The sequence below is a fragment of the Episyrphus balteatus genome, chromosome 1 (genome assembly GCF_945859705.1).
Source record: "Episyrphus balteatus chromosome 1, idEpiBalt1.1, whole genome shotgun sequence".
Taxonomy (NCBI): domain Eukaryota; kingdom Metazoa; phylum Arthropoda; class Insecta; order Diptera; family Syrphidae; genus Episyrphus; species Episyrphus balteatus.
This window is the reverse complement of record NC_079134.1, coordinates 115,849,575-115,871,126: the sequence shown is the minus strand read 5'-3', so window position 1 is coordinate 115,871,126 and position 21,552 is coordinate 115,849,575. Positions and strand designations below refer to the sequence as shown.

At 40.2% G+C, this 21,552-nt stretch overlaps 7 protein-coding genes and 1 pseudogene across 7 annotated transcripts; 3 read left to right on the top strand and 5 right to left on the bottom strand.

The window, feature by feature from the left end:
* The first annotated feature begins 1,713 nt into the window (after positions 1 to 1,713).
* On the top strand, positions 1,714 to 2,325 carry LOC129910097 (histone H1-like). The gene has a single exon (XM_055987364.1). It carries the CDS (start codon positions 1,792 to 1,794, stop codon positions 2,323 to 2,325), a length of 534 nt encoding a protein of 177 aa, XP_055843339.1. The 5' UTR covers positions 1,714 to 1,791.
* A 627-nt stretch (positions 2,326 to 2,952) lies between these two features.
* On the bottom strand, positions 2,953 to 3,324 carry LOC129905434 (histone H2B). Its single transcript, XM_055980906.1, has one exon. It carries the CDS (start codon positions 3,322 to 3,324, stop codon positions 2,953 to 2,955), a length of 372 nt encoding a protein of 123 aa, XP_055836881.1.
* Positions 3,325 to 3,593: 269 nt separating this feature from the next.
* Positions 3,594 to 3,971, top strand: LOC129905456 (histone H2A). Its single transcript, XM_055980924.1, has one exon. It carries the CDS (start codon positions 3,597 to 3,599, stop codon positions 3,969 to 3,971), a length of 375 nt encoding a protein of 124 aa, XP_055836899.1. The 5' UTR covers positions 3,594 to 3,596.
* A 745-nt stretch (positions 3,972 to 4,716) lies between these two features.
* On the bottom strand, positions 4,717 to 4,990 carry LOC129905443 (histone H4-like; annotated as a pseudogene).
* Positions 4,991 to 13,437: 8,447 nt separating this feature from the next.
* On the bottom strand, positions 13,438 to 13,818 carry LOC129905449 (histone H2B). Its single transcript, XM_055980917.1, has one exon. The coding sequence runs from the start codon at positions 13,807 to 13,809 to the stop codon at positions 13,438 to 13,440; it is 372 nt and encodes a 123-aa protein (XP_055836892.1). The 5' UTR covers positions 13,810 to 13,818.
* A 5,370-nt stretch (positions 13,819 to 19,188) lies between these two features.
* Positions 19,189 to 19,560, bottom strand: LOC129905433 (histone H2B). Its single transcript, XM_055980905.1, has one exon. It carries the CDS (start codon positions 19,558 to 19,560, stop codon positions 19,189 to 19,191), a length of 372 nt encoding a protein of 123 aa, XP_055836880.1.
* A 272-nt stretch (positions 19,561 to 19,832) lies between these two features.
* LOC129905428 (histone H2A) lies at positions 19,833 to 20,207 on the top strand. Its single transcript, XM_055980900.1, has one exon. The coding sequence runs from the start codon at positions 19,833 to 19,835 to the stop codon at positions 20,205 to 20,207; it is 375 nt and encodes a 124-aa protein (XP_055836875.1).
* Positions 20,208 to 20,917: 710 nt separating this feature from the next.
* On the bottom strand, positions 20,918 to 21,229 carry LOC129905437 (histone H4). Its single transcript, XM_055980909.1, has one exon. It carries the CDS (start codon positions 21,227 to 21,229, stop codon positions 20,918 to 20,920), a length of 312 nt encoding a protein of 103 aa, XP_055836884.1.
* Between the last annotated feature and the right edge of the window lie 323 nt (positions 21,230 to 21,552).

The window sequence follows — 21,552 nt, the reverse complement described above, 5'->3', positions numbered from 1 at the left end:
GTGAAATCGCACAAGATTTCAAAACTGATTTGCGTTTCCAGAGCTCAGCTGTTATGGCGCTTCAAGAAGCAAGTGAAGCCTACTTAGTTGGTCTTTTTGAAGATACCAACTTGTGCGCTATTCATGCCAAGCGTGTAACCATTATGCCAAAGGACATCCAATTGGCCAGACGCATCCGTGGTGAACGTGCTTAAGATTTTAACACGCTATATTAAAAAACGGTCCTTTTCAGGACCACAAATAATTTCAAAGAGATACAAACCAATTTCATTCAATAATTGCATATTGAAAATTAGTTGGAATAAATATAGCTAGGTTTATTGTTTTATTTTTTCTTCAATCTGCGCCTCTAGCAGGGGATAAATACTTTTTAGGCGAAATATTTAGCAGATATGCTTTTTTTTTTACATTTTTCTTAGAATTTAAGAAATATGTATGTAGGTAGCTTGTAGGAACATTATTTAAGTTTATTTATTCCATTGGATACACGTTCCTATCTGTTGAATTTCATAATTCTTGCAAAAGAAGCTGCATAGTAGGTTTGCTTTTTTTTTCTTGAAGAAAACCTTAGATGGAATGTTTAAATAAACAAATTATATGCGTTGGAATTGATGCATATATGCCTGAAACATGAAATTTAATTATTTTTTTGCTTAATTATATTATTTTTACGCTATAAAATTTGTTTGTTAGGTCCATTGATTACATCGACAAAATGTTATGATTCTTGCAGAGTTTTTTTTTCATGCATACAGCTGTACCTGGAATGGAATGTTTGACTAAACAAAAATTATGTATTTTATACGTTGTATATGTACATAAAACACAAAATGTCATTATTTGACACATAAATATTTAATATTTTTGATGTTTTTTAATATGTTTTTATTATAATTTTTATTATTCTTGGAGCGAGTGTATGCAGGGTGAATTTTGTATGTTTCATACACTACCTATACGGTGCGATCGAATGGTTGCATTTACAAGTACAAAAATAACAAAAAATATTGTTATTTTGATGTAAAATTGATATTTATGTGATTATTTATTTATTAAGTAATTTTTAATGATATATTTTGTTTGTTTTGTCATTGTATAAATGAAAAACTAATTTTGTAACAAAATGCCACCGCCTAGAGAAAGTGAAAGACGCGTTTCATTACTCAAATAGTTTTAATTGATTTTAAAAGAAATGTTATTGTTTTTTGCTCAAATTTTGCAACAATTTAGTTAGTTGAACTATTAACAATATAAAAAAGTTAATTTTGATAAGAAAATATATTTTGTTGTTAAATTATAAGCGTTCTTAAACGTAAGTATTGAAAAAAAAACATCAATCATTGACTTCAAATGTAGTTTGTGCCATAACTGGAAGTTATTTTTTGGAAAAAATATTTAAATAATAAACTATTATATTGTATGAATATAGTTTATTAGTTTTTTTGTAAAATTCTAGCTAAAAATATGAAAAATCTTAACTTTTTCAGACTAACCTAAGGATGCAACAGTGTAAAAGCGTTCAAATAAATGAAAATTTTGTATACCTTCGTTCTCGTTGATTCTCATCAATTCAAGTCTATGAGTTGATATTTCGCTTGAAGATTACCAAAAAAAAAGTGAATTCTTAAAAGTGTTTTATTATATTGAAAGTTATATTTTAATAAAAAAATCAAAATGTCCGATACTGTCGCTGCATCTCCTGCCGTTGTTGCAGAAAAAAAACCCAAGAAGGCTGCTGCCAGTGGTTCAAAGAAACCAAAATCAACTCCAACTCATCCTCCTACTCAGCAAATGGTTGATGCCGCCATCAAGACATTGAAGGAACGTGGTGGCTCTTCGTTGTTGGCTATCAAAAAATACATCGCAGCTACTTACAAGGTGGACGTTCAAAAACTTGCTCCATTTATCAAAAAATACTTGAAAAGTGCTGTGATTAGTGGTAAATTAGTGCAAACAAAAGGAAAGGGTGCTGCTGGTTCTTTCAAATTGTCTGCATTAGCAAGCAAGGAACCAAAAGCAAAGTCCGCCGAGAAGAAAAAATCTGCTGCTAAACCAAAAGCCGCTGCAGCTGGTGACAAAAAATTGAAGAACCCTGCTGGTGAGAAGAAAGTGAAGAAAGCTGCTGCCACTACAAAAAAGACTGCCGATAAAAAGAAGGTAGAAAAGCCAAAGGTAAAAAGTGCTAAGAAAACTACAGCAGTCAAAGCTAAACCAACTAAAGCAAAGGCCGCTGCTCCCAAGCCAAAAGTACCAAAAGCAAAATCAGCGACAGCATCTGCAGCTAAACCCAAAAAGGCGGTTGCTGCCAAGAAGGCTAAGAAGTAATTTCAATATAAATTTGAAATTAATATACAAAACCACAGTCCTTTTCAGGACTACAAATTTTTTTTCAAAGAGATTTAAACTTCAATTGCTACAAATTGAAAAAAAAAAACAAAGAAAAGAAGTAGGTTTTTCCTTCAAATCCAAACAGAACAGTTTTAGTTTAGGTTTTTTTTTGTATGCAGTCTATGATTTTTATTCAAACTGCAAACAATTTTAGAATTTAAATGCGAAGAATGTGATGATTTTCAATTTTATTACAAATTTATTTCAGTTTAATTATGTCGATGCTACAATATTCTTAAAAAAAATGTCGATAGTAGATAGTTTTCTCGAGAAAAAAAACATGGCGACGACCGACGACGCTGCATAGCTTTCTCAAAAGAAATAAAAAAAAAAAACATGTCGACGATACCTACTTAGTTTTCTCAAAAAAAAAAAAAACATATCGACGCTACATAATTTTCTCAAACAAAATCAATGCGAGAATAGAATGATTTAATTTTATTTTTTCAATATAAATTCCCTAATTGAATTCATAGATTTTTTTTGTGAATTTGGTTGGTATCTCTTTTTGATATTTTTGCGGCCCTGAAAAGGGCCATTTATTGAAGAAATTCAGTAAATAAATTACTTCGAGCTTGTGTATTTGGTAACTGCCTTAGTTCCTTCACTAACAGCGTGCTTGGCAAGTTCACCAGGCAACAACAATCGCACGGCAGTTTGGATCTCCCGACTTGTGATTGTTGAGCGTTTATTGTAGTGAGCTAAACGCGAAGCTTCAGCGGCAATCCTTTCGAAGATATCATTTACAAAACTGTTCATGATGCTCATGGCTTTCGATGAAATACCAGTGTCGGGATGTACTTGCTTGAGTACTTTGTAAATGTAGATTGCGTAGCTTTCCTTCCTCTTGCGCTTCTTCTTCTTATCGGTCTTGGTGATATTTTTTTGTGCCTTTCCGGCCTTCTTTGCTGCTTTACCACTAGTCTTGGGCGGCATTTTTAATTTCACTTCACTTCACTGTTGTAGTAACTGAACACTATGACGATTGAACGAGAACTGTGAGCTCACCGTACATTTCCCCCAGTTAATGTTCCCTGTTTGTACGAGCAGTTGTCAATTTTACACACCGCTTTTTCGATGTGTGAGCAGCTGCAAAATGAGTATAAATAAAAGTGAGCATTTGTGATTCGGTCAGAATACAGTGTGCAGTGCTGAAGTGAACAAGTCTTTTTCTCTTAAATTGTTTAATCTAAATAAAAAGTTTTAAAATGTCTGGTCGTGGTAAAGGTGGAAAAGTGAAGGGAAAGGCAAAGTCCCGCTCAAACCGTGCTGGGCTTCAATTCCCTGTTGGTCGTATCCATCGTTTGCTCCGCAAGGGTAACTATGCTGAGCGCGTCGGAGCTGGTGCCCCAGTTTATTTGGCAGCTGTTATGGAATATTTGGCGGCTGAAGTTTTGGAATTGGCGGGAAATGCTGCTCGTGACAACAAGAAAACAAGAATCATCCCCCGTCATTTGCAATTGGCCATCCGTAATGACGAAGAATTGAACAAATTGCTTTCTGGTGTAACAATTGCTCAAGGTGGTGTTCTTCCCAATATCCAAGCTGTTTTGTTGCCAAAGAAAACCGAAAAGAGTGCCTAAATTTGGTATTGTGCTGCAAGAACAAGAAACACAAAAAAACCGTCCTTTTCAGGACGACAAACCATTTCTACGAGAGATAAATCAGTTTTTTTCATTACGAACCTTTATTAATTTAAAATGTTGTTGTTGTTGTTTGTTTGTTTTTAATAGAAAAAAATGCTCAAACACATACAAAATAGCTTAGTTTGAATAAAAATTAAAAAAAAATGCTCATTTGTATGTATTTAAGATACTTACAAAAATATGCCTAGGTAAACGATTCATAAAAAGGTACTAAAATGGATTTGGATTTGTTTGACTTGCAATAATCGATTTGTTCGTTTGAAAAGCAATAATATTTTAATTATTTTTCTTTTCTAAGAATTTATCAATTACTTTATGATTTGAAATTATTTCAGGCGCGTCAAAGCTAGGTAAAAAAAATAATTTTATTTACCACAGGTAGCCATTTTCTTTTTCTTCATTTTATTTTCTGTCTTCATATATTTTTTTTCAGATTTCTACATACATATACATATTTGTATATGTAGATTCAAATATTTGAAACAATTTTTGTTTATTTTCTTGTTCGTTTCAATCAATTTTTTTTTTATTTCAGACGATCAATACGTATGAATTTTAAAATAGTAAAATTTAAGTGTATATCAATTTAAGATTTTATTGTGGTCCTGAAAAGGACCGATTGTTTGTTTTTAAACGAGAGGAAACTAACCTCCGAAACCATAAAGAGTACGCCCTTGTCTCTTCAAAGCGTAAACTACATCCATGGCGGTGACGGTCTTACGCTTGGCGTGTTCAGTGTAAGTAACAGCATCACGGATAACATTTTCCAGGAACACTTTTAGAACACCACGAGTTTCTTCGTAAATCAGACCAGAAATACGTTTTACACCACCACGACGAGCCAATCGACGAATTGCTGGTTTGGTAATACCTTGGATATTATCACGCAACACTTTACGATGACGTTTAGCGCCACCTTTGCCCAAACCTTTTCCTCCTTTACCACGACCAGTCATTTTTCTTTAAGATAATTTGATATTCACCGCACAAAAGTCACTGTTGAACTGTGTTTTGCGCTAGTTAGTTAAGTTTGGTTTATTGAACATTATATATATACAATTGTGACTTATAACTAATATGATAAACTTATGATAATTTTACATTTGTTGGCACATAGGGGGCCTAACGTTATACATTGACTTAAGGTTAACAATTTATAAATAATAAAGTACATGTCTAAAAAAAATTTAAATTAAAAGTCGGCTGACTTTATCGTTCTCAGGGTGTTCATTCCCGGTTGTCAATGGTGGTTTTGGAGTGGGTTGGGGGGAGTGGTGTTTAGCCTCGGTAGAAGGCTGACCCAGTGTCAGCGTAGAACGAGACTGCCTCCTCGTTGTCCATGAGTATGTTGTCATCTAGAGTTTCCATCACGCTGAGGTATCTTGGCTCTGGATGTCGTTGTTCTCTGGTCATCCTTCTCATTAGCTGATTCGGGTGGTCGATGGTGTTCCTCACTAGTCTCTTCGCCGAGAGAACTAGGTATTTGTCCAGTGGCATCATGTTGGCTTCGGAGTAGAGATGTTCGTTCCTGTAGTATTTCCGCCGCTGTCGGTCGAAGTGCAGGCCGGTGCAGATCCTGAGTATCTTCCTTTCAAATACTTGAAGCTCCTTCATGGCTGTCTTCGAGATGGTGAACCAGACTGGGAAAGAGTAGCTGATGACTGGTCTTATGAGCTGCTTGTATATCAGTAACTTCGTTGGCTTACTGAGTCCTGCTCTCTTCTTCATCAGTGGGTAAACGCGGTGGAAGGCCCAGTTGGCTTTTCTCAATACGTTCCTTGAGTGTGGGTTGAACCTTAGCAGCTCGTTGAATTGGATTCCCAGGTACTTCACGTTCTGTTTGGCAGCTATGGTGGATCCGTCAGGGAGGTTCAGCACTAAATTTCTGCAAACGCCTGCTGAGCGGCTTCCACCATTATTGGTAGGTCTCCTGAAGCAGACAAGTTCCGATTTGGATGTGTTGATGCGGATGCCCCATTTCTTGTAGAAGTTGAAGAGTCTGCTGATGTGGGCCTCTACTTTTCGGACAGCGAGGAGCGATGACATTGATGATGCATAAGTAAGCGAGTCGTCGGCATAGAGCAGGTTCTCACATCCAATTGGGACCGGTTGGTCGGAAGTCATCAGGCTGTAGAGGAAGGGGCCAAGTTTTGAGCCTTGGGCGACTCCGGCTCCGATGTTCTTCACGTTGGATTTCAAGTTGTCGATTTGAACGAAAAAATTCCTGAAAGAAAGAAAAGAAAAAAGAATTTTTATTAGTGGCGGAGGTACCTGTAATACGTGTAATTTGTGTATTAGGCCTTCTATCCAAACGCTGTCAAAGGCTTTCTCGACATCCAGAAAGCAACCGACGGTGGCACGATGACTGTTGAGGGATGTGGTGAGGTCGTGTTGGAACTTCAGTAGTGGATGCAGCGTTGAGTGCTTTTCTCGAAAGCCAAACTGCATGTCAGGGATGATGGAATTGTCACTGCAGAATTTCTTCAGTCTCCGGAGGATTACTTCTTCCAGTAATTTGCTGATGTTGTTGAGCAGTGAAATTGGCCTGTAGTTGGATACCAGGTTGGATGCACCTTTCTTCGGGATTGCCACAATCTTCGCTGTTTTCCACGTCCGGGGGAAGTAGCAGTTGTTGATGCAGTTGTTGAGGATGATTGTGAGGAAAATCATGACAACTTCTGGAAACCTCTTGATGATATAGTTGGAGACTCCATCTGGTCCAGCTGATTTCTTTGGCTTGGCTTTGCCGATGATCTCTGCAACCTCCTCTAGACTGCATAGTTGTGGGCAATTGGTGGGATCACTGGCTGGGTTGGTGTCATCGAAGCTGATTATGGCTGGATTTGGCTGTAGGGTCTGCTGAATTGATGTCTCGACCTCTTGTAGGAACGGTGGATCAGTTGGTGGGTTCGGCTTGAAGTTTCCCTCGAAGTAGTTAGCGAATGCTTCAACCTTGTCTTGGGTTGAGGTTGCTTCTACGTTGTTGCTGATGATGGTTTCTGGCATCTGTGGCTGTTTTCCGATGATACTGTTGATGTTCTTGAAAGCGTCCGGTCCCGGCTTGATGTCTTGCAGCCTCTTCTGGAACTGGATATTGTTGTAGTGCTGGATGGAGTTCCGGAACATGATGTTAGTTTGTTGCAGCTCATTCCAAACTGTCTGGTAGCTGGTGTTGGTAGTGTTCAGCTCTCTATGGTGGATCCGCTGGAGCCTTTTCCTCAGCCGCTGCCTGTGAGCATACAAGTTCTGTATGTATTCCGGAAGATGCTGGTACCTGTCCCTTGATGTCATCGGCTTCTTTTGCTTTTCCAGGGCTTCAGAAACGGCGTGTTGGAGGTTGTCTATCGCTGCGTCTATTTCCATATCCAGCAGGTTCCTGTTTGACGGTGGAAGGGTAATATTGTCCTCGATGTCCTTGTGTAGTCTCTCAATATCCAGCTTTCTGAAGTTGATGAAGTTCTCAGGAGGTTCTGAAATAAAAGGAATAGGTTGGCTTAGATTAATAGATAGTTGAACAGCTTCATGGTCTGAATCACTCGGGACCAAAGTACACATATAATTCCGGAATTCCGGAAGTATGTGCACAAGGTTTGAGGAAGCCAGGAAGAAGTCCAACGTCGATGGTGTTCTTGGGAAGGTCGGTTTCGGCTGGGATATAACCACCAGGGAATGCTCGCCGCAGTTCTGCTCCATCCAGTCCACGATGGCTCTGCCTTCTCGGTTGACTAGTTCATCCGACCATAGGGTATGTCTCGCGTTGAAATCGCCGCCAATGATGCCGTAAGTGCTTCTCTTCAGGAAACCGTTGAGTATGTGCAGGTCACTTTGGATATTTGCTGTCAAGGAGGCGCACTTGAAGTAAGCGCTGATGATTGTAAGGGTCTCACCCCCTCCAATGGTCATCTTGATGGCGGTGGCTTCGCTGGTCCGCAGTCCGGGGATGATGACTTCTGCTGCATTGGGGGAGAGTTTGTCCTTTATGAAGATAGCTGTTCCAACGCGGTCCTCGTTTTTGTCCTGGCGGTACGTCTTGTATCCTTTGATGTTGATGTTATTCCTTTTGGTGACCTTCGTCTCACTGATGAGGGCTATATCGGGGGTGTTGCTCTTCATAAACAGGTTAAATGACGTCCTCTTCTCTAGGCTGTATAACGAGTTTACGTTATACGTCAGGATGCGGAGCTTCTTTAGTGACATACTGTGAAGACAAAGGCGGCCAAGACCGCGGACTTCTCGTTGTCACTCAGTTGGTTGTAGTTGGGTGGTACGGCATTCCGGGCTTTATCCATGAGGGCGATGAGGTTGGATCCAAGGAGCCGCTGGACTTCATTGTTGAGGTTCATGGATCCTGAAGATGGTTTCACTGGCGCTTTCTTCGCAGGGATGGTTTTGGCTGGAGTCCTTGGCTTCGCTGCGGGTGGTGCATTCGGCTTAGCTGCTGTTGGTCCGGGTGGTAGATTGAGCTTCGCTCTTGCTGCATAGCTGACCGCTGGGCGGGTAAGTACGCAGGCTGATTTGGCGACGATCTCCTTCTGCGCCTTCTTCTCAGCAGCGATCTTGTTCCTCTCAGTGAGGCGGGCCTTAAGAGTGGGGCAGCCCTTGAAACTGGCTGGATGTCCTTCCTTCTGGCAGTTGGCACACCAAACATCGAGTCCAGTGTTCTCCTTCCTCTTGCATTGTCCGGGCTCGTGGGCTTCTTTGCACTTCACGCAAACGTATTGGCGGCCACAGTTGGTGGCTACATGTCCGAAACGCTGACAGTTTCGGCACTGGACAATTTCATTGGACTTGAGCCGCTCCCAGTAGACCCTCTGGTTCATAATGAGAGTCTTAGCGCAGACCTCATTGATGTCGCTAGACTTCGCAACCTCCACAACAAAGTTGTTGTATACCTTCGTCTTTGTCCTCCTCGATTTGAAAAGGGTCACTTTGACAACTGGGATCCCTTCGATCCGGAGTTCTTCTTCGACGTCAAGTGGCTCACACGTGAAGTGGATGTTCTTAAGTAACAGGAGGTTCTTCCTGTCTTCCCTTGGCGTGAACGTGTTGAACTGGATCTTCATTGTCCGTAGATGGCTCTTCACTGCTTCAAAAGATGTCCTGTCCTGGGTGCTGATAATTGTTGTCTTCGTGTTTCGGTTTTTAAATGTAACCGATATTTTGTTGGCGTTACAATGTCTCCTTATTTCGGCGACATTGCCCGAGAAACAAAATATCGGGGGCATTCCAGGACCTTTACCTGGGTTGACGGTGGCGGCAGCTGTGGTTGTCTTCTGAGGCTGGGGGGCTGCTACTGCTTGGTTGGTGGCTGCAGATGTTGTTGCTTTCACGGGGATGGCGGCTGATGGTGTTGGTGTTATTGGCGGGATGTCGGCTGCTGATGATGGTGCTGCTACTTCTTCTTTTTCTGGTTCCTTTGGCTTCTCAATCTTTCCTTCAGGTTGGGGCCGTTTGGGTGTGTTGTCCTTGTTTTTTTTCCCTTTACGAAGTCTCTTCTGACCAGGTAAGGGAAACTCGTCCTCCGAGCTTGATGTCAGGATGGGTGGAGGTGTTTGGACGATTTCCTCTTCTTCAGTAATGCTCCCTTCCGAGCGTACTGGGTCATCTTCGTCACTGGATGACTCACTCGTCGAGTCTTCGACCTCCATGTTGGCGATGTCTTCGTTGTCGTTGTCTTTTGCCTTGATGACGACAAATTTGCTGAAGGTATCAGCTATTCTGGGTGCATATTCATGACCCAGGTTGTTGACCATCTGGGTCAGCAAAGCTTCAAGGGAAGCAAATGCTAGCTCCAGATTAAATGGTTCTCCCATATCCGGCTTAACTTCACTTAATGATTTTATTACACTGGATAAACGAAACACTTATTTTAAAAAAAACCTTTGTTCCGAGAATTACTCAGGGTAACGATTGGATTAACACAGGTAGCCCGCAGGTATACCTGAGTTAAATTTTATATATTTTTATTAGGGGTGGATTTTTAGTAAACTTCCGCTAACGGTGTGTGCGCACTGAATGTTGAACACTGAATGACTGTGTTTTGCGCTACAACTGCCACATTATTTATGCTATTTTTTCTTGCCTCTCCAATTGGAAATTCTTTTGAGAATGAAAAAAACAACTGAACGGAGACAAATTTAGGCTCGTATTGATAAAGAAGATTTTTAAAATTTTTCAGAGTTATTTAGTGATTGTGTCTAGTTCAAGTGTGAATAAAAAAAAAAATTGTGAAAAATGGCTCGTACAAAGCAAACTGCTCGTAAATCGACTGGTGGAAAGGCTCCCAGGAAGCAACTGGCTACTAAAGCAGCTCGTAAAAGTGCTCCAGCCACCGGAGGTGTAAAGAAACCACATCGTTATCGTCCCGGAACTGTGGCTCTTCGTGAAATCCGTCGTTATCAGAAGAGTACTGAATTGTTGATCCGCAAATTGCCTTTCCAACGTTTAGTTCGTGAAATCGCACAAGATTTCAAAACTGATTTGCGTTTCCAGAGCTCAGCTGTTATGGCGCTTCAAGAAGCAAGTGAAGCCTACTTAGTTGGTCTTTTTGAAGATACCAACTTGTGCGCTATTCATGCCAAGCGTGTAACCATTATGCCAAAGGACATCCAATTGGCCAGACGCATCCGTGGTGAACGTGCTTAAGATTTTAACACGCTATATTAAAAAACGGTCCTTTTCAGGACCACAAATAATTTCAAAGAGATACAAACCAATTTCATTCAATAATTGCATATTGAAAATTAGTTGGAATAAATATAGCTAGGTTTATTGTTTTATTTTTTCTTCAATCTGCGCCTCTAGCAGGGGATAAATACTTTTTAGGCGAAATATTTAGCAGATATGCTTTTTTTTTTACATTTTTCTTAGAATTTAAGAAATATGTATGTAGGTAGCTTGTAGGAACATTATTTAAGTTTATTTATTCCATTGGATACACGTTCCTATCTGTTGAATTTCATAATTCTTGCAAAAGAAGCTGCATAGTAGGTTTGCTTTTTTTTTCTTGAAGAAAACCTTAGATGGAATGTTTAAATAAACAAATTATATGCGTTGGAATTGATGCATATATGCCTGAAACATGAAATTTAATTATTTTTTTGCTTAATTATATTATTTTTACGCTATAAAATTTGTTTGTTAGGTCCATTGATTACATCGACAAAATGTTATGATTCTTGCAGAGTTTTTTTTTCATGCATACAGCTGTACCTGGAATGGAATGTTTGACTAAACAAAAATTATGTATTTTATACGTTGTATATGTACATAAAACACAAAATGTCATTATTTGACACATAAATATTTAATATTTTTGATGTTTTTTAATATGTTTTTATTATAATTTTTATTATTCTTGGAGCGAGTGTATGCAGGGTGAATTTTGTATGTTTCATACACTACCTATACGGTGCGATCGAATGGTTGCATTTACAAGTACAAAAATAACAAAAAATATTGTTATTTTGATGTAAAATTGATATTTATGTGATTATTTATTTATTAAGTAATTTTTAATGATATATTTTGTTTGTTTTGTCATTGTATAAATGAAAAACTAATTTTGTAACAAAATGCCACCGCCTAGAGAAAGTGAAAGACGCGTTTCATTACTCAAATAGTTTTAATTGATTTTAAAAGAAATGTTATTGTTTTTTGCTCAAATTTTGCAACAATTTAGTTAGTTGAACTATTAACAATATAAAAAAGTTAATTTTGATAAGAAAATATATTTTGTTGTTAAATTATAAGCGTTCTTAAACGTAAGTATTGAAAAAAAAACATCAATCATTGACTTCAAATGTAGTTTGTGCCATAACTGGAAGTTATTTTTTGGAAAAAATATTTAAATAATAAACTATTATATTGTATGAATATAGTTTATTAGTTTTTTTGTAAAATTCTAGCTAAAAATATGAAAAATCTTAACTTTTTCAGACTAACCTAAGGATGCAACAGTGTAAAAGCGTTCAAATAAATGAAAATTTTGTATACCTTCGTTCTCGTTGATTCTCATCAATTCAAGTCTATGAGTTGATATTTCGCTTGAAGATTACCAAAAAAAAAGTGAATTCTTAAAAGTGTTTTATTATATTGAAAGTTATATTTTAATAAAAAAATCAAAATGTCCGATACTGTCGCTGCATCTCCTGCCGTTGTTGCAGAAAAAAAACCCAAGAAGGCTGCTGCCAGTGGTTCAAAGAAACCAAAATCAACTCCAACTCATCCTCCTACTCAGCAAATGGTTGATGCCGCCATCAAGACATTGAAGGAACGTGGTGGCTCTTCGTTGTTGGCTATCAAAAAATACATCGCAGCTACTTACAAGGTGGACGTTCAAAAACTTGCTCCATTTATCAAAAAATACTTGAAAAGTGCTGTGATTAGTGGTAAATTAGTGCAAACAAAAGGAAAGGGTGCTGCTGGTTCTTTCAAATTGTCTGCATTAGCAAGCAAGGAACCAAAAGCAAAGTCCGCCGAGAAGAAAAAATCTGCTGCTAAACCAAAAGCCGCTGCAGCTGGTGACAAAAAATTGAAGAACCCTGCTGGTGAGAAGAAAGTGAAGAAAGCTGCTGCCACTACAAAAAAGACTGCCGATAAAAAGAAGGTAGAAAAGCCAAAGGTAAAAAGTGCTAAGAAAACTACAGCAGTCAAAGCTAAACCAACTAAAGCAAAGGCCGCTGCTCCCAAGCCAAAAGTACCAAAAGCAAAATCAGCGACAGCATCTGCAGCTAAACCCAAAAAGGCGGTTGCTGCCAAGAAGGCTAAGAAGTAATTTCAATATAAATTTGAAATTAATATACAAAACCACAGTCCTTTTCAGGACTACAAATTTTTTTTCAAAGAGATTTAAACTTCAATTGCTACAAATTGAAAAAAAAAAACAAAGAAAAGAAGTAGGTTTTTCCTTCAAATCCAAACAGAACAGTTTTAGTTTAGGTTTTTTTTTGTATGCAGTCTATGATTTTTATTCAAACTGCAAACAATTTTAGAATTTAAATGCGAAGAATGTGATGATTTTCAATTTTATTACAAATTTATTTCAGTTTAATTATGTCGATGCTACAATATTCTTAAAAAAAATGTCGATAGTAGATAGTTTTCTCGAGAAAAAAAACATGGCGACGACCGACGACGCTGCATAGCTTTCTCAAAAGAAATAAAAAAAAAAAACATGTCGACGATACCTACTTAGTTTTCTCAAAAAAAAAAAAAACATATCGACGCTACATAATTTTCTCAAACAAAATCAATGCGAGAATAGAATGATTTAATTTTATTTTTTCAATATAAATTCCCTAATTGAATTCATAGATTTTTTTTGTGAATTTGGTTGGTATCTCTTTTTGATATTTTTGCGGCCCTGAAAAGGGCCATTTATTGAAGAAATTCAGTAAATAAATTACTTCGAGCTTGTGTATTTGGTAACTGCCTTAGTTCCTTCACTAACAGCGTGCTTGGCAAGTTCACCAGGCAACAACAATCGCACGGCAGTTTGGATCTCCCGACTTGTGATTGTTGAGCGTTTATTGTAGTGAGCTAAACGCGAAGCTTCAGCGGCAATCCTTTCGAAGATATCATTTACAAAACTGTTCATGATGCTCATGGCTTTCGATGAAATACCAGTGTCGGGATGTACTTGCTTGAGTACTTTGTAAATGTAGATTGCGTAGCTTTCCTTCCTCTTGCGCTTCTTCTTCTTATCGGTCTTGGTGATATTTTTTTGTGCCTTTCCGGCCTTCTTTGCTGCTTTACCACTAGTCTTGGGCGGCATTTTTAATTTCACTTCACTTCACTGTTGTAGTAACTGAACACTATGACGATTGAACGAGAACTGTGAGCTCACCGTTTTTAAGTTTAAGTTTAAGTTTGGTTTATTGAACAATATATATATACAATTTTGACTTATAACTAATATGATAAACTTATGATAATTTTACATTTGTTGGCACATAGGGGGCCTAACGTTATACAGTGTCTTAGGGTTAACAATTTATAAATAATAAAGTACATGTCAAAAAAAATTTAAATTAAAAGTCGGCTGACTTTATCGTTCTCAGGGTGTTCATTCCCGGTTGTCCATGGTGGTTTTGGTGTGGGTTGGGGGGAGTGGTGTTTAGCCGCGGTAGAAGGCTGACCCAGTGTCAGCGTAGAACGAGACTGCCTCCTCGTTGTCCATGAGTATGTTGTCATCTAGAGTTTCCATCACGCTGAGGTATCTTGGCTCTGGATGTCGTTGTTCTGTGGTCATCCTTCTCATTAGCTGATTCGGGTGGTCGATGGTGTTCCTCACTAGTCTCTTCGCCGAGAGAACTAGGTATTTGTCCAGTGGCATCATGTTGGCTTCGGAGTAGAGATGTTCGTTCCTGTAGTATTTCCGCCGCTGTCGGTCGAAGTGCAGGCCGGTGCAGATCCTGAGTATCTTCCTTTCAAATATTTGAAGCTCCTTCATGGCTGTCTTCGAGATGGTGAACCACACTGGGAAGGAGTAGCTGATGACTGGTCTTATGAGCTGCTTGTAGATCAGTAACTTCGTTGGCTGACTTAGTCCTGCTCTCTTCTTCATCAATGGGTATACGCGGTGGAAGGCCCAGTTGGCTTTCCTCAATACGTTCCTTGAGTGTGGGTTGAACCTTAACAGCTCGTTGAATTGGATTCCCAGGTACTTCACGTTCTGTTTGGCAGTTATGGTGGATCCGTCAGGGAGTTTCAGGACTAGATTTCGGCATACGCCTGCTGAGCGGCTTCCTCCATTAGTGGTAGGTCTCCTGAAGCAGACAAGTTCCGATTTCGAAGTGTTGATGCGGATGCCCCATTTCTTGTAAAAGTTGAAGAGTCTGCTGATGTGGGCTTCAACTTTCCGGACAGCCATGAGCGATGACATTGATGATGTGTAAGTAAGCGAGTCGTCAGCATAGAGCAGGTTCTCACATCCAATTGGTACCGGTTGGTCGGAAGTCATCAGGCTGTAGAGGAAGGGGCCAAGTTTTGAGCCTTGGGCGACTCCGGCAGCGATGTCCTTCATGTTGGATTTCAAGTTGTCAATTTGAACGAAAAATTTCCTGAAAGAAAGAAAGGAAAAAAGAATTTTTATTAGTGGCGAAGGTACCTGTAATACGTGTAGTTTATGTATTAGGCCTTCTATCCAAACGCTATCAAATGCTTTCTCGACATCCAGAAAGCATCCGACGGTGGCACGATGACTGTTGAGGGAGGTGGTGAGGTCGTGTTGAAACTTCAGCAGCGGATGCAGCGTTGAGTGCTTTTCTCGAAAGCCGAACTGCATGTCAGGGATGATGGAATTGTCACTGCAGAATTTCTTCAGTCTCCGGAGGATTACTTCTTCCAGTAATTTGCTGATGTTGTTGAGCAGTGAAATTGGCCTGTAGTTGGGTACCAGGTTGGATGCACCTTTCTTCGGGATTGCCACGATCTTCGCTGTTTTCCACGTCCGGGGGAAGTAGCAGTTGTTGATGCAGTTGTTGAGGATGATTGTGAGGAAAATCATAACAGCTTCTGGAAACCTTTTGATGATATAGTTGGAGACTCCATCTGGTCCAGCTGATTTTTTTGGCTTGGCTTTGCCGATGATCTCTGCAACCTCCTCTAGACTGCATAGGTGTGGGCAATTGGTGGGATCACTGGCTGGGTTGGTGTCATCGAAGCTGATTATGGCTGGATTTGGCTGTAGGGTCTGCTGAATTGATGCCTCGACTTCTTGTAGGAACGGTGGGTCAGTTGGTGGGTGCGGCTTGAAGTTTCCCTCGAAGTAGTTAGCGAACGCTTCAACCTTGTCCTGGGTTGAGGTTGCTTCTACATTGTTGCTGATGACGGTTTCTGGCATCTGTGGGTGTTTTCCGATGATGCTGTTGATGTTCTTGAATGCGTCCGGTCCTGGTTTGATGTCTTGCAACCTCTTCTGGAACTGGATGTTGTTGTGGTGCTGGATGGAGTTCCGGAACATGATGTTCGTTTGTTGCAGCTCATTCCAAACTGTCTGGTAGCTGGAGTTGGTAGTATTCAGCTCGCTTTGGTGGATCCGCTGGAGCCTTTTCCTTAGCCGCTGCCTGTGTGCATACAGGTTCTGGATGTATTCCGGAAGATGCTGGTACCTGTCCTTTGATGTCTTCGGCTTCTTTTGCTTTTCCAGGGCTTCAGAAACGGCGTGTTGGAGGTTGTCTATCGCTGCGTCGATTTCCATATCCAGCAGGTTCCTGTTTGACGGTGGAAGGGTAATATTGTCCTCGATGTCCTTGTGTAGTCTCTCAATATCCAGTTTTCTGAAGTTGATGAAGTTCTCAGGAGGTTCTGAAATAAAAAGAATAGGTTGGCTTAGATTAATAGATAGTTGAACAGCTTCATGGTCTGAATCACTCGGGACCAAAGTACACATATAATTCCGGAATTCCGGAAGTATGTGCACAAGGTTTGAGGAAGCCAGGAAGAAGTCCAACGTCGATGGTGTTCTTGGGAAGGTTGGTTTCGGCTGGGATATAACCACCAGGGAATGCTCGCCGCAGTTCTGCTCCATCCAGTCCACGATGGCTCTGCCTTCTCGGTTGACTAGTTCATCCGACCATAGGGTATGTCTGGCGTTGAAATCGCCGCCAATGATGCCGTAAGTGCTTCTCTTCAGGAAACCGTTGAGTATGTGCAGGTCACTTTGGATATTTGCTGTCAAGGAGGCGCACTTGAAGTAAACGCTGATGATTGTAAGGGTCTCACCCCCTCCAATGGTCATCTTGATGGCGGTGGCTTCGCTGGTCCGCAGTCCGGGGATGATGACTTCTGCTGAATTGGGGGAGAGTTTGTCCTTTATGAAGATAGCCGTTCCAACGCGGTCCTCGTTTTTGTCCTGGCGGTACGTCTTATATCCTTTGATGTTGATGTTGTTCCTTTTGGTGACCTTCGTCTCACTGATGAGGGCTAAATCGGGGGTGTTGCTCTTCATAAACAAGTTAAATGACGTCCTCTTCTCTAGGCTGTATAACGAGTTAACGTTATACGTCAGGATGCGGAGCTTCTTTAGTGACATACTGTGAAGACAAAGGCGGCCAAGACCGCGGACTTCTCGTTGTCACTCAGTTGGTTGTAGTTGGGTGGTACGGCATTTCGGGCTTTATCCATGAGGGCGATGAGGTTGGATCCAAGGAGCCGCTGGACTTCATTGTTGAGGTTCATGGATCCTGAAGATGGTTTCACTGGCGCTTTCTTCGCAGGGATGGTTTTGGCTGGAGTCCTTGGCTTCGCTGCGGGTGGTAGATTCTGCTTAGCTGCTGTTGGTCCGGGTGGTAGATTAAGCTTCGCTCTTGCTGCATAGCTGACCGCTGGACGGGTAAGTACGCAGGCTGATTTGGCGACGATCTCCTTCTGCGCCTTCTTCTCAGCAGCGATCTTGTTCCTCTCAGTGAGGCGGGCCTTAAGAGTGGGGCAGCCCTTGAAACTGGCTGGATGTCCTTCCTTCTGGCAGTTGGCACACCAAACATCGAGTCCAGTGTTTTCCTTCCTTTTGCATTGTCCGGGCTCGTGGGCTTCTTTGCACTTTACGCACACGTATTGGCGGCCACAGTTGGTGGCTACATGTCCGAAACGCTGACAGTTTCGGCACTGGACAATTTCATTGGACTTGAGCCGCTCCCAGTAGACCCTCTGGTTCATTATTAGCGTCTTGGCACAGATCTCGTTTAAGTCACATGTCTTTGAGACCTCCACAACAAAGTTGTTGTACTCCTTGGCCTTGGTCCTTCTTGACTTGAAGTGCGTCACTTTGACCACTGGGATCCCTTCGATCCGGAGCTCTTCTTCTACGTCTAATGGCTCACACGTAAAGTGGATGTTCTTGAGTAACAGGAGGTTCTTCCTATCTTCCCTTGGCGTGAACGTGTTAAACTGGATCTTCATTGTCCGTAGATGGTTCTTCACGGCTTCAAATGATGTCCTGTCCTGGGTACTGATAATCGTTGTCTTCGTGTTTCGGTTTTTAAATGTCACCGATATTTTGTTGGCATTACAATGTCTCCTTATTTCGGCGACATTGCCCGAGAAACAAAATATCGGGGGCATTCCAGGACCTTTACCTGGGTTGACGGTGGCGGCAGCTGTGGTTGTCTTCTGAGGCTGGGGGGCTGCTACTGCTTGGTTGGCGGCTGAAGATGTTGTTGCTTTCACTGGGATGGCGGCTGATGGTGTTGGTGTTATTGGCGGGATGTCGGCTGCTGATGATGGTGCTGCTACTTCTTCTTTTTCTATTTCTTTTGGCTTCTCGATCTTTCCTTCAGGTTGGGGGCGTTTGGGTGTGTTGTCCTTGTTTTTTTTTCCTTTGCGAGGTCTCTTCTGACCAGGCAAGGGAAACTCGTCCTCCGAGCTTGATGTCAGGATGGGTGGAGGTGTTTCGACGATTTCCTCCTCATCAGTAATGCTCCCTTCCGAGCGTACTGGGTCGTCGTCGTCACTGGATGACTCACTCGTCGAGTCTTCAACCTCCATGTTGGCGATGTCATCTTCGTTGTCTTTTGCCTTGATGATGACAAATTTGCTGAAGGTATCAGCTATTCTGGGTGCATATTCATGACCCAGGTTGTTGACCATCTGGGTCAGCAAAGCTTCAAGGGAAGCAAATGCTACCTCCAGATTAAATGGTTCTCCCATATCCGGCTTAACTTCACTTAATGATTTAATTACACTGGATTAACTTGGAACAATTATTTTAAAAAAAAACCTTTGTTCCGAGAATTACTCAGGGTAACGACTGGATTAACACAGGTAGCCCGCAGGTATACCTGAGTTAAATTTTATATTTTTTTATTAGGGGTGGATTTTTTTGTAAACTTCCGCTAACGGTGTGTGCGCACTGAATGTTGAACACTGACCTGGCGACGACCGACGACGCTGCATAGCTTTCTCAAAAGAAATAAAAAAAAAAAACATGTCGACGATACCTACTTAGTTTTCTCAAAAAAAAAAAAAACATATCGACGCTACATAATTTTCTCAAACAAAATCAATGCGAGAATAGAATGATTTAATTTTATTTTTTCAATATAAATTCCCTAATTGAATTCATAGATTTTTTTTGTGAATTTGGTTGGTATCTCTTTTTGATATTTTTGCGGCCCTGAAAAGGGCCATTTATTGAAGAAATTCAGTAAATAAATTACTTCGAGCTTGTGTATTTGGTAACTGCCTTAGTTCCTTCACTAACAGCGTGCTTGGCAAGTTCACCAGGCAACAACAATCGCACGGCAGTTTGGATCTCCCGACTTGTGATTGTTGAGCGTTTATTGTAGTGAGCTAAACGCGAAGCTTCAGCGGCAATCCTTTCGAAGATATCATTTACAAAACTGTTCATGATGCTCATGGCTTTCGATGAAATACCAGTGTCGGGATGTACTTGCTTGAGTACTTTGTAAATGTAGATTGCGTAGCTTTCCTTCCTCTTGCGCTTCTTCTTCTTATCGGTCTTGGTGATATTTTTTTGTGCCTTTCCGGCCTTCTTTGCTGCTTTACCACTAGTCTTGGGCGGCATTTTTAATTTCACTTCACTTCACTGTTGTAGTAACTGAACACTATGACGATTGAACGAGAACTGTGAGCTCACCGTACATTTCCCCCAGTTAATGTTCCCTGTTTGTACGAGCAGTTGTCAATTTTACACACCGCTTTTTCGATGTGTGAGCAGCTGCAAAATGAGTATAAATAAAAGTGAGCATTTGTGATTCGGTCAGAATACAGTGTGCAGTGCTGAAGTGAACAAGTCTTTTTCTCTTAAATTGTTTAATCTAAATAAAAAGTTTTAAAATGTCTGGTCGTGGTAAAGGTGGAAAAGTGAAGGGAAAGGCAAAGTCCCGCTCAAACCGTGCTGGGCTTCAATTCCCTGTTGGTCGTATCCATCGTTTGCTCCGCAAGGGTAACTATGCTGAGCGCGTCGGAGCTGGTGCCCCAGTTTATTTGGCAGCTGTTATGGAATATTTGGCGGCTGAAGTTTTGGAATTGGCGGGAAATGCTGCTCGTGACAACAAGAAAACAAGAATCATCCCCCGTCATTTGCAATTGGCCATCCGTAATGACGAAGAATTGAACAAATTGCTTTCTGGTGTAACAATTGCTCAAGGTGGTGTTCTTCCCAATATCCAAGCTGTTTTGTTGCCAAAGAAAACCGAAAAGAGTGCCTAAATTTGGTATTGTGCTGCAAGAACAAGAAACACAAAAAAACCGTCCTTTTCAGGACGACAAACCATTTCTACGAGAGATAAATCAGTTTTTTTCATTACGAACCTTTATTAATTTAAAATGTTGTTGTTGTTGTTGTTTGTTTGTTTTTAATAGAAAAAAATGCTCAAACACATACAAAATAGCTTAGTTTGAATAAAAATTAAAAAAAAATGCTCATTTGTATGTATTTAAGATACTTACAAAAATATGCCTAGGTAAACGATTCATAAAAAGGTACTAAAATGGATTTGGATTTGTTTGACTTGCAATAATCGATTTGTTCGTTTGAAAAGCAATAATATTTTAATTATTTTTCTTTTCTAAGAATTTATCAATTACTTTATGATTTGAAATTATTTCAGGCGCGTCAAAGCTAGGTAAAAAAAATAATTTTATTTACCACAGGTAGCCATTTTCTTTTTCTTCATTTTATTTTCTGTCTTCATATATTTTTTTTCAGATTTCTACATACATATACATATTTGTATATGTAGATTCAAATATTTGAAACAATTTTTTTTTATTTTCTTGTTCGTTTCAATCAATTTTTTTTTTATTTCAGACGATCAATACGTATGAATTTTAAAATAGTAAAATTTAAGTGTATATCAATTTAAGATTTTATTGTGGTCCTGAAAAGGACCGATTGTTTGTTTTTAAACGAGAGGAAATTAACCTCCGAAACCATAAAGAGTACGCCCTTGTCTCTTCAAAGCGTAAACTACATCCATGGCGGTGACGGTCTTACGCTTGGCGTGTTCAGTGTAAGTAACAGCATCACGGATAACATTTTCCAGGAACACTTTTAGAACACCACGAGTTTCTTCGTAAATCAGACCAGAAATACGTTTTACACCACCACGACGAGCCAATCGACGAATTGCTGGTTTGGTAATACCTTGGATATTATCACGCAACACTTTACGATGACGTTTAGCGCCACCTTTGCCCAAACCTTTTCCTCCTTTACCACGACCAGTCATTTTTCTTTAAGATAATTTGATATTCACCGCACAAAAGTCACTGTTGAACTGTGTTTTGCGCTACAACTGCCACATTATTTATGCTATTTTTTCTTGCCTCTCCAATTGGAAATTCTTTTGAGAATGAAAAAAACAACTGAACGGAGACAAATTTAGGCTCGTATTGATAAAGAAGATTTTTAAAATTTTTCAGAGTTATTTAGTGATTGTGTCTAGTTCAAGTGTGAATAAAAAAAAAAATTGTGAAAAATGGCTCGTACAAAGCAAACTGCTCGTAAATCGACTGGTGGAAAGGCTCCCAGGAAGCAACTGGCTACTAAAGC